Source organism: Lissotriton vulgaris, chromosome 1_1 (assembly GCF_964263255.1).
Source record: "Lissotriton vulgaris chromosome 1_1, aLisVul1.2, whole genome shotgun sequence".
Classification (NCBI taxonomy): Eukaryota; Metazoa; Chordata; class Amphibia; order Caudata; family Salamandridae; genus Lissotriton; species Lissotriton vulgaris.
In genome coordinates, this window is record NC_141685.1 from 1567495186 (window position 1) to 1567507899 (window position 12714).

At 43.2% G+C, this 12714-nt stretch overlaps 1 protein-coding gene across 2 annotated transcripts in view; it reads right to left on the reverse strand.

Annotated features, from left to right (window-relative positions):
- The window catches only part of OSBPL8 (oxysterol binding protein like 8), a 1216063-nt gene that overhangs the window by 687166 nt on the left and 516183 nt on the right, over nucleotides 1–12714 (reverse strand). For both annotated transcript variants that reach the window (XM_086918072.1, XM_086918071.1), the window contains exon 4: nucleotides 11705–11741. In XM_086918072.1, the coding sequence (XP_086774198.1) occupies nucleotides 11705–11741 (37 nt within the window). The remainder of the gene's footprint in view (nucleotides 1–11704; nucleotides 11742–12714) is intronic.

The window sequence follows — 12714 nt, forward strand, 5'->3', positions numbered from 1 at the left end:
ATAAAATCCCTTGGTGTGCTTTTCTGAATAGATCCTACCCAAGACACCCTTCTAACGAAGAGAATTTTAAACTGTGCCTTGAAGGGGGGTGGTCTATTTAAATTTAACCAGTGAATCGTCTTGTTTTTTAGCTGTTCATGTGTTTCGGGTTGCCCTTGCTTAAGTTCTGGAACACCAGTCAGGACAATAACATAGGGTGAACACTCCGGGGGGAGATCTAAGTGTTGACCTACATATTTTGCCTCTTTATCCCTCTGCGTCCCCCTATAGACAGGTCCCAAAGGTTGGCGATGGCCCTGGGATCCTAGGTGGGGGAGACTACACCCTCTCTGGGACTCTTCCGCTGGCAATTTTTCTCTAGTCATTATTTCCGCAGTCTGGGTATTTGTGGGCCTCGGTCGGGGTCCGAGGCCAACATCTGTGGCTGGTTTAGTGCTTGCTGGTGCTTCAGCCTCCCCCCCACCTCCCACCCTCAAGGGGTCTCTACCCTGTGCGTCTCCCGCAATAATACTGTTAAGACCATTAGCGGCATTGGATAATGAAGACTCAAGATCTGTAAGCCTATTCTCAGTCGACGAGAGTCTATCAAGTATAGGGTCCAAGGACGATTTCATTAAGGCACCTATTTTTGTCCAGTACTCATCATTAGTCTTAGATAGCCCAACGGGACTTTCGTCTAAGTCACCATCGTTCGCCACAGGACAAGGCGAAGATAGAACTTCATTAGTTACCGGCCCCACCTTGGAGCTTTCATCCTGATTGCTCCGCTTGGGTACCTTAGGGTTCTTCCCCTTCTGTTGGATTCCTGCACGCTTCCTTTTAGACGTTGCCCCTGGCACACACTCCTTGGTTTTAGGAGGCTGGTTGTGAATCAAAGCAGTACATAAAACTGTATTGTTGGTGGATTTTAACAGTACTTCACTTCGGGGCAGCGTAGGGCGTGATACCTCCCCCTCCTCAATAATAGTCACAATCTGGTTCTGTTGCGAATTCGAGCTCATCACCTGAGTATCAGGAAAAAGGAGGGATTGCGGAGTACTTTGTGGTAAACGAGCATTCATTATCACCCCCAGTGACGACCGCTTTGAAAAAGTAGAATCCATCAAGATTCTTCGTTTGGTAATCGCTATCTCGTGGGCTAGAATGGATGATGCCCTCGTAATGAACTGGTCTAGTGTTCCTGCAACATAGCCCAGTCCAGCAGCAGCTTTCCTTGTGCGCCCCTCACGTGTTGCCATAGTTACTTAAAATTGGATTAAAGTTACAATTATAATTACAATTGGCTGCCAGATCGGGCAAAATTTCACTTACTAGCAGATCGAGGGCTCAGATGCTCTTTAGGGATTTAGAGAGGGGGCCCAGCCCAGCCTCTCACAGTCTCGAAAGGGCTCAAACGGGCCCGCCCTTGGCCCGGGCTTCCCCCGGCAAGGGCCTGCGCGTGTTTCGCGAAGCGAGAGTGGCGAAGACCTAAATAGGCGTATGGGCGTCCTCCTCCAAGCAGCACAGATGTGGGTGGTGCGCTTGCCCCCTGGGACTTGCAGTCCCTCTTCCAACTCCAGCTCCAACAACAAACAGAGCGCGGAGCGGCAAGAAGTAGCGCTGGCTCGTGGGCGTTCTCCTCCAAGCAGCACAGGTGCGGGTGGTGCGCTTGATCCCTGGGACTTGCAGTCCCTCTTCCAACTCCAGCTCCAACAACAAACAGAGCGCAGCGGCTCCCGCGAAGCGGGAGTGGCAAGAAGTAGCGCTGGCTCGTGGGCGTGGGCGTCCTCCTCCATGCAGCACAGGTGCAGGTGGTGCGCTTGCCTCCTGGGACTTGCAGACCCTCTTCCAACTCCAGCTCCAACAACAAACAGAGGGCAGCAGAGATTGAAGTTGATTGTGCATGAGTGGCCCATAAATCCAGTCTGTTCAAAGTAGCTAAAGTCTTCTGGAAATGCTGTGCAACTTCTTGTAGGTTTGATTAGTCAGTAATTTAACTATGGGCAGAAAAATATTTTTTGCCTTCTCAGATGTACGACCACTACAGCCACACACTTGGAGAATATTCTTGGGGCTAATTTCAAGCATCAGTAAGCGTATTTTCGACAAGAAACCTCTATAGCGTATGATGGTTTGCCACTAAAGGAATATAAAAGTGAAAGTATGCATTCTGAAGGATTATAGCATATAGCTGATCTCCTTGACTGAGAAAAGGGTGAATGTTGTGGGGCGCTAGCACTTGGAACGTCTCTCTTTACCCATTTGTTTCCCAGTTTCTAGTCAAGAATATATCGAATATAGATGGGAGACAGTGATTTACGGGGGTGTTTTTCACAGAGTTGTGAGTGACACCAAATAGACGAAAGAGAAGCTCGAGTTGTCTATGATGCCACTCAGACCCAAGGGGTAAAAAACATCCCCATAATTCACTTTTTACTCATCTATACTTTTATTTTATTTATGGCCCCCAAAATCATCTGCCCCTGCTTTAAACTGCTACGTAGTGGCAGAGGAGTAATGGGTGGGGCCATACATAACATGGCCTCTTATGTATCCCTGTACCAAAAGAAGAAAAAGAAAAAATCCTTACCTGCCATCCTTCCCCCTCCTGTAATTGTACTTTCTGTTCAAGTGAAAGCCGACAGCAGAGCTGCGCAGATAGGCTCTCCGAGAGCCCCGTCAGCCTGGCCTTCCAGGCCATTAGGATGTAGCAAAAGTGGATAACGAGTTGTTTTGTTATCAACTGTTGCTACGTCATTTTGAAACTAATATAAACAGAGTATCTCTATGGGAGCCATACATAACATGATGAATAAATTCCTTCCTTTTTTGAGAAGGAGGGAACTGTTCTGAAGTCCCCTTCTCCAGAAAGTTATTGACCTGATGTTAAAGCTTGTCCATTTGAACTCGCAAGCATTCTTTGGAGGAACCACTTGAGGAGAGGACATGAAACTAAGACAATCGCCATGCTGAACAAGTATCATCATCCGTATGTCTTTTGTAATACTTTATCAATGCCATATATATTTCTGATGCTTCTCCCTACCAGAGTTGTAGATGAATGAAGGTAGAAGAGAAAATGACTGTTTACCAGCTGTGGCAGGTTTTCCACTGATGACTGCTGATCTTCTCGGTTTCTTGACTTTCTCTTTAGCTAAATCATTTTAGTTTCAGCAGATGTTAATATTTAACAACATGAGGGTTTTGAACACAATGCATAAAAAAACCATATCCATATAATTTATATACAAGATAAAATTTCAAAGCCACAGACTAACTTTGCTTCCAACTGGCCAAATTAGCATGAATAAGTTATCTCTTAACCACGAGACCATCTGGCTATTAGGAAATAGTGACACTGACTGATCAAACAAGTAAAAATAATACCAAGACATCAAAGCGTGGTACTCAAAGATCTTGAAAACCATGTTTAGGTCACAATCACAGAAAATATTAATAGTCATCCAGGAAAGAAAACCTTGAAACTGAAAAGCCCAGCCTTGTATGTATGTATATGGAATTTATAAAGCAGTAAACTAGCCAAAAGGCAGTGGATCACTGTAAAAATATGGTCAAAGACCAGCATAAAGTCAACAACTATTAGAAGAGGAAGCCGGGGAGTGGACGGCTAATGCATTGTGATGTCGTGCTCTTTAGAGAGGAGAGCCTTCAAAATGGTTTCCTAATTTGAAGCAGAGTTGGGGCAGTCCTGACCTATATGGGGATATTGTTTCAGATCCTAAGGCAGAGATGGAGAAGACAAGACATACGCGAAATGTACTGTGTGAAACACAAAATCCAAACAACCCTGCAATAACCATTTCTCCATGCTCACACAATTGAATCACTTGCTACTGCAAAGCCGATTCTGAACCCCAAATAAACTGCATAAACCAAAGTTCTCCTGTTATGCTCTGGAATGTCAGCTACACAAGGCTTCAACAAAAAACGTCAACTGCTTTCATACACATCCAAGTTCTCATTTATGTGAAGCCTGCTTTTTAAGTGTGCCTTAAGTAGACGCGTAAATTAACCATCCCAGGATCACACAAAACACATCTACTGGGGAAATAAGCATACAACCGGTCTTTCCAGTTTCTAAGTTGCCTAATATTCAGTAGCAGCCGGCATTGCTTGCTGGTCAGGGGGCGGGCGAGAGGGGTCGGGGGGTTATCGCGGGAAGGTAAAAAAAAAAAGTAAAAAAAAAATAAACGTACCTTTCTGCCGGGTCCAGTGTCTTCTCGGCTCCTGCTCGCCTACCTCCCACAATAAAAGGAAGTAGGCAGCCAGGCTCCCTCCCCTAAGCAAATCACAATGCTGCAGGCAGCGTTGTGATTGGTCGGGACGCCGTCCAGCCAGGGTCTAATGGGGGTGGAAATGTTCTTCATGCAAGGTGCAATGCAGCCTCCATGGAGAAGGGCAAAGTGTGCATGACTGGTTTGGCCGACCAGAGAGGGCCGATCAAACAGTCTTTGTGCACTCAGGAATGGGCAATCCACTCCTCGTCTGCCCAGCTCAAATAGCAGAGCAACCCCACCGACCTGCCCGCAATGCACAAATCAAACATAAAATGGTAATAACTTTTAATTATTACCTTGTTGTTATTACCATTTTATGTTATGGCTTTCTCGCACTGCAAGAAAGCAGTGGGGCGACGCTCCCCCGCCCTAGTTGAGGAGCCACAGTTACTATCTGCCTAATATTTGCAAAGGAACTGCATTTTACCACAGACAGAATGCATTAACAATATAGACAGTAGCACTATTAAATAAATGAAGTGCACATAACAGCATGGGTGGCCCTTGAACGTTTTTTGTTATTAAAGTCAATGAAACTTCAGTCTTTAAAAAATAAAAAAACAATTGGGGGGCGGGCGGGGGGGGTGGGGAGTATTCGAGGCTTCAAAGTGGACCCTGAAAATTAAAAGGCACCAACTTGGACGATCACACACCGAAAACAAAGCAAAACAAAAAAACACAACACATAATAAAATAAAAATACGCCCCCCCCCCCCCCCCCCCAATGCATCCACTCTCAACAGAAAAGGCACTTACAAAATCTTGCATCTGCACCCAAAAGATCACTCAATATATTATTTTTAATAGAGGTGTTCAAAAACAGACAGCAATGCAATTAAGGGTCCCATTGCATACCTTCCCGTTACAACTGCAAACGATTCAAAATGTTGAACCGGGCCTGTAGTATGCTAGAATGATCACACAGAAATAGTAATACACGAATGTTTGCCAAATGCTTGACAGGAATTCATTAAAACAAGTTATTCGGAAAAACGGTGTACAAGATGTGGTCAGAAAATGCCAGCATGTGCAAGACCAAATGCAACGGATTCAAAACAGATAAGCTAGACTTGACAATAACAACCATTCTTCGGTGGGAGGCAGCATGGAGAACTGGATCAAGAAAAAGTGCTCACACTCGTGCGAACAAAATATCACATAGAAGGAACGAGTTTGTTTTAAAAAATGCGTCTGGCCTCAATGAGAAAATAACTCCATACACATTTACCTGAAAAAAGGCAATAAACAGCCAACAAGCCACTCCACAAGGAAATAAAGGTGAAAACTACACATACCAGAACACTATAAAGAAAATTAATTTGTACTGCAATATAAACAGCAGAAAAAGTAAATGCTCAAACTTATTAACGATGACATATTCAAAAGGTATTTGGCAAACCCTATGCAACATAAAAGGAAAAATGTGCAGTAACCTAAATGTGGCCACCCTATGCTTGCAATAAAAATGTTAATGTAACAAAATGTCATATATGCAGGTGTTTTGTAATGATTTTTTTAAACGAGCCTTTTAGTATTCAATTTTTATTATTTGAGAAGGAGAAAAGAATAAATAAACATTGAACAATTACTTAAAACGGAGGCAACTACAACATTGTCAATTAAACACTTGATACAACCTACTCACTCTATGCTGGGGTGGGAGGAAGGAAAAGGTAATTGACAATTAGATAGACAAATTAATGAAGCACACTGATCAAAAGCTCCTCTATACACGTATGCTATTGATGTTTTTTGGAAATTCTAATGGCAAAAAACCGGTCTGAAAAGCGGTCTGAAAAGCCAGACCTTAAGCCAGACCAAGTGTAAGCGAACACAGTCGCCGAATGTTGCACATAAGAATGTGATTAGATGTAGTCAAACCACTAACCTTTTTAAGTGATTCATTTAGCAAAAAAAGCGCCAAGAGGGCATGGTCGCTGCAACACAAAGCAAACCTGTTCCAGGTAGTCAAGTGCAACGCTGAACAAAGTGCACACATGACTTTAGTTGCCGCAGCATCAGTCCACAATGTACGTGCCAAAGCAATGGAATCAAAGCATGCATAAAGAAACTGCAGTGCTTCAAACTCGTACAGAGGACTAAATAGAGAAACTATATGTGGCTCTGGCTTGCTACTTGTATATACCCATGACAAGTACTGCCAACTCAACCATTGTAACAATCAGTTTTATACTCCTAGAGTATCAAGCTAACTCGGGAGAAGCCATCTTAAAAATAACCAGTAAATACGTTTGTTTAAATTAAAATAAAGCTTGCTACACATGCTTTGTACCGTGCCTTCTCTCCTTACTATTTTAAAGAGGAGCATGAAGGAATAGCAAAAAACACTCGGCAACTTGCAACCCAATTTTAATTTTTTATTTTTACACAGTAGTTTTAATTGAGTTTTTCAGATAATACAAATCACTTGTCCTGTCATAGGACGCCATTTGTCATAGAAAAACGTAGCATAATCAATATGCATCATAATGTGTCACCCGACCTTTCAAGCTAACACTGTTCTCTGTCAATATTTATTAAAACAAATTTACGGATTGTGGATTTTCTGAGATTTCATTTCACAAAGTTAAAAAAATACACACATAAAAACTAAAACATGGAGAATATTTGCACAAAGTTTTCTACAATGTGCTGAAGATATTTCTGCCATCCAGAAAAGCTCAATGAGGTCCAAGGCCTCACCCACCAATTCACATGCTTTATAAAATGCACAATACTAGATTGTAAGCAAAGTTTGCTGTACGCTCCAACAACCATGAAAATAAACATTTTGTGAATCCATATACGGTCCTACTCAGTCAGTGATGAGGACCACAAAAACCTTGCCATGTCTTTTCAGAAATTGCCCTTCATTTCCCAATTTCCATTCCATAAAGTCTGTTGTGTAGTCGGATCAGTACTCGTGGTTGGTACAGGTGGTTCAGAACAATGGCATGAAGAAACGAGCACCAGCACAGCAAACATGTCTGGCGTTAGCTGTGGGTTTTTGGCTTTGTCAATGCTCACTTTGTTTGAGAATGGTTTTTGTAAAACATTGTTTGGGAAATTGCCAGGCCCTTACCAATATGGAAAAAAAAACAATGGCTAAAAACAACAAGCATTTGCAATGCAACAGGTCTCGCATTTACAAGAGTTTGAGCAATTGGCATTGTTGTTGCCAATGCCTTTTATTTATATGCTGTTTTTAAAACAGATAAATAAAAGGAATTGTCATTTACAATGCAATAGCTTAAACTCCCGGAAATGCCAGACAGATTGCAGTGCAAATGCATTTGGCGCTGGTGCTATTAAAAAAAACAAAAATCAGGCAGGTACCTTTAAGCTATCCCGAGAGAGAGAAAAAGACATTGGTTATCAAGGAGCACCTGCTGGGTATTGGTAAACATTGTTTCAAGGGATCCAAACTAAAATGTGTGCTGAAGAGTTCGAGCAGTGCTCTTTCCACCTCCGTAAATATTACCCGAATATAGGCATCATGTGTCTTAATCTTATTGAAATGGTCAATGTCTCGAATGTTCTAGTGTATTACAAATTGCAATAAGTACTGCCATATTACTTGCCACAGGTGGGCCATTTACCGCAGAAGTGAGTCTTCTGGGTCTACGGCATAAACTGCCAAGGAAAGAAGGACGCTGGTTTTGGAGTTATGCGCACAGCTGCGTTTTCAATGTGTTTGTGTACAGAGTGGCTAAAGCATTTAACGAGGTCAGCTATCAGTTTTTAGGTGCGCGCATATCTATAAATGATGCAACTTTTTTTTCTTGCTAGATACCTATCCTTGTTGGATCGTTAACCACAAAGAAAAGAAAACCAAGCGAAAAGGTGGGACTGGAAGCTGCACAGAGGAAAGGGTACAAGAGGAACAAGAGGGAGAGCGCGAGTGGAACCTGAAGCTAAACGTGGGAGAGCAGGAGGGGAAGCAATGGAAAGAACCACACATGCAATCACGCAAGAGGGGTGAGACCCGTGAAAAAGACAGCAATACGCAGTACGCCGAGAGAAGTATATGAGAGATTCGCCTTAAAAATACTTTTTAATGCTACTCTATTATCAACTTTTTAAAGATGGAAGACCCAGGTGGCCCTCTCGGGAATTTAACTCCCGACATGCAGGTCACCACAAATATGAGCCGTCATACTCCACACACTACTTTGAATATGCCAAGAGTTCATATGTATCGACTTACAAAAACTGATGTTGCTCAATGGCACAGACAGTCGTCACAACTAATGTTATATACAATAAAAGAAATACCTGCAAACGGAAAGTGTGAACTAAAATAAGTTCCAGCGCTACAGATACTTAACAAAAGACTCATTTGTCTTACTTACCCGAGAAACAAGCGGCAGTTAAAGCGATCGCGAAAGTGAAAGCGATCGCTATTGTAAAACAAACAAGCCTGCGAGTGGTGCGCGCGCGCCACAGTGAGACATGTGGTTTCAATTATCGCGCCAGTGTCTGGGCACGATAATTGAAACCACATGGAGGCCATGTGGGTAATTGACACCAATAGGCCATGGGCGGAGTAATGCGCCCACCTTTGGCCAACTGTGTGCTGTCTTTGTTAAAAAGACGCACGCAAAGGCCAACAGCGTGTGCCAAAACAAAAAGCACAAGCACAAGCGTGTGCGATTCTTAGGTTCGTTTTGGAAGCCCCTACATGAGGTCTTTCGCCAGAACAGCGCATGCGCGCTGTTTCAGGCTCGCTGTTTTAGGCTCAACCTAAAAATGTTTTGGTGTCAAAAAGTACGTATTGCCATAGTGGTCCCTGCACTAAAGAACTATTTTGTGTGGACGTGCTCTTTTTGAAAGGGCAGGATGCTGTTCGTCTCGCTGACAGTTGCCAACTACTGAAGAGGGTTGCCCCAGTCAGTATGCTGTAGTGAGTGGAAGAAAAATGTGAATGGCAACAGCAGACGAATGGATGAAGAGGGCTGACATCGTGTATAAATATATTATACATAAAAATCTTTAATAAAATCAAAAGGTCTCGTCTAATTCCAGGCCTCATAAAGGAGATGGTGCACACAGCTGCCTGACAAAATCACGAGTCTGGGGATCATACTGCGAATGCAGCACAGTCCCTAAGTGATGGGGTAAAGGAGTTTAATCAAATGGCATCTCTAATTACGTAGGCAGTACCATTAACAGAAACCTATAAGGAGCTTTAAAAACACTATCTATTGGTTGTGTACGTGAGCAAGAACTGCACTTGGTCCACTCGTGACACATCCCACTAGGATATCTTAAGGTGACAGCAGGACAGGTAACAACATTAGACTTGTGCTAAGGAGAAGAGCAACTGTTATGCTTACTCTACAGCAGTCGTCAAAGTGACATCAACTGGGAAACTACATTCCAGATGAGAGGGACTTATGCTGGTCTAGCGAGCCATAAAAAGGGGAGGAAGTATGCAAAGCCATTTAGCCAACCATGGCACATTCTCCAAAACCCTCTGAATGCTTTCACCACTCTTCAGACTGTTTGTAAGGTCAGCTGGTGCCAAACCTGTTGGGGTACAGCTAGTGATTCAGAATGGACGGTCAGACTGAATGAACGTGTGAGTTAAGAGTGCTCGGTATAATGTGCCTCCTGAAGCAAGACAAAAAAAGCAATTATAATAAATCCTAGATAGCAGAAAATGGCAATCTTTCGGTTTAAGGGCCTCAAAAAATAACGAACCAGGGTTCAAAGAAAAAACTATCTACTGGTGAATTCAACAGGTCCGAGAAACAAAATACAACTAGGACACTTTTATCTAGAAACTTATGGCCAATCAAAGAGTCACTTCTGGAGAGCATAGGGTTGTAGATAGGAGTGTGCCCAGGCAAGGACAGACATTCTGAAATCCTGGCAAATAGTGCGACCAAGTTAAACTTGGTGCCCTTGTTGTGATCTTCCACCCATCAACTGAAAACACAGCACCTTGTAGGCCTGCATCAATCGCTCAAAAAGACAGCTTCAAGGATATGTGGTATCATCCTTATTGAAGTGAGTGTACGCATGACTGTAGATTGCGGTTATATATACCCAGCTCATGCTTTGTGGAGTCTATGTTTTTAACCACCTTGCTGTTCGAGGAATTATTTGGTTAACCTCAGCCTGCGTCCCCCCCACCCCCTCCCCCCATACCGCTCACAACTCCCTACAGTTCTTTTTGGTGCAGTCTAAAAGACAGGAATGATACCGTGGCTCCTTAAGTACATAATATAAGGGGCAGAAGATAAACTTACTTAAATATCCCCTTAAATCTCCATGAGGAAAGTTGATACAGTTGATAACACTTATTGAGTGCAGCGAAGCATGTGATCCGGGGACGAGCAAGTTACAGGATCACAAACAATGGGTTTTCGAAATCTGGGACACAATGGACATGGAAACATTAACAGACAGTAAAACAAGGAGGGGTGGACTTCCAGAAGCGCTGGGCATCCTGACAGAAGCTATTGGGAAATTAGTTCATTGAACTGACATGCCCCAAATGTCTAAGTGCTGCGACTGACAGCCTCGAAGGAGGCAGGAATGTGAACAGTACATCTCTGAGAGTTCAAGAGGGACATAACCCAAAGTTTTTGTTGCGAGTAATAATCTTTTTCCATCTAGGGGATGAACTAAGGCAGCATCGAGAGTGGCATGGTGAGGCAGGAGGAAATGGGTTTTGAGGGGAGAGACTGGGGTGGGTTGCGGTTTGGTAATTTTGCATTTCATTTGCTTTCGTTGCCGGCCAACAGGAAATAGGCAGGAGTAAGTGGTCTTCTTAATTACTTAAATAAAAATAATTGAGTCAGGAAAGACGGGAATGGTGTAATGTGAGGCATGATAATCATGAGATAGAAAAAAAAGAAGAGATAGGAAATGAAGAAGGGATAACTCGTTATTTCCTGTCTCCTAAGTGTGCTTGTTTGTTGATTTTAGTATACTTAAGTGCAGCCCTAGCCATGTATAAACAACCAAAAACGTTGCATTTGATTTTTACCTTCGGAAACCTTAGTAAATTAATATGAAGACAGCTTTCAAAAAATGAACACGTACTCCTTGAGAAGTGTTAAGTAATAGCAATAAGAAGTAAACACAATGAAATCATGTGCTTTAGATTAACTCCCGTTTACAAACTTCAATTTCACATGTGAAATCACCCTGCAATGGAATTCAAAAAGGAAAATAAAATTGTGCTTTATCTATATATATTCACAAAGGCAATTTCTCCACAAAATAACATTTAAATCCAAACCAAATATTTTCAGTCCTCCATAATCATTTCAAATGGCTGCCTTTTAACTCTGGCTACCCAGAAACCTCCTCTGAAAATGTATATTTTTAATTTTAAACTTAACATATGCTAGCACTGAACTGAATCAATTTACTTCAAAATGCCCAGAAAAAGGCACAAAAGGTCACCCACTTACGTGCTAGCGAGTGGGACTCTTTGATCTCACCATGATGCTGTTTTTTTCAGTCCAATGGAAGGTTAAGCGACAGTAGAAAAGTCCATGCCAGGCAGGGGAACATTGCAGAAGCAACAGCAGCAAACATTAAGAGCAAAGGGAATAAAGAAAGACAATGTGTTAGTTCATCCCAGCAAGTCCTGCATGAATATTCAGTATTCTCCCAGCAGATATCTGGAAGATTAGCTTATTGCAACATAAGAGAAAACACGTATTTTATTTTTTAAGATGAGGCTGCAAGGCTGTTGTAAGCAATATTATGTCCAAATAAATTACACAAAAGGTTGCTGAGAAAATGAGCATATGATGCAAACAAACTAGATCTTGTAAATAAATACACAACTTATTTTGTGATTGTTTAGAAAAGGTACATTTACTCACCAGTGAACCCCCTTGCTTGCAGTTATATTTTCCTTTGCAATACAACGAATTTGGCTAGTCTCACTAAGGGGGTCACTAGGATGGCGTACAGACTTTGTCCGTCTGCCACCCTGTCGTGGGCAGGGACCGTCCGCCATAAGGGCGGAGGTCCCGTGCCTCGAATTAGGATGCACCCGCCACAGTGGCGGGTGCATCCCGCATTTTTAACATTGCGGCGGGCGGTGCTGAAAGCACCGTCCGCCGCAATGCCAAAAATGCATGTTGTGCGTTTCAAAGCACAACATGGCAGGCACTGCGCGGTGCCTGCCATGTTGTACTTTGAAATGCAGGGGTGTGTACCCCCCACGTGCACCCCCTCACCCCCCCCCCTTCACCATGGGGGCCCACAACGGGCCCCCAAAGCAAAGACTGTATGCCTTGCCGCCACGTAAAGTCATTCCCCGAAGCACATCCTAATATGGCTGGCGGTGTCTGATAGACACCGCCACCATATTAGCCATAAGGCGACGCAGCGGAAAAGCGGCGAACGGTCTTCCAGTCCACCGCGGACCCCCCTGCCATCCTAATGTGGCGGGGGTCATTTCTGTGAG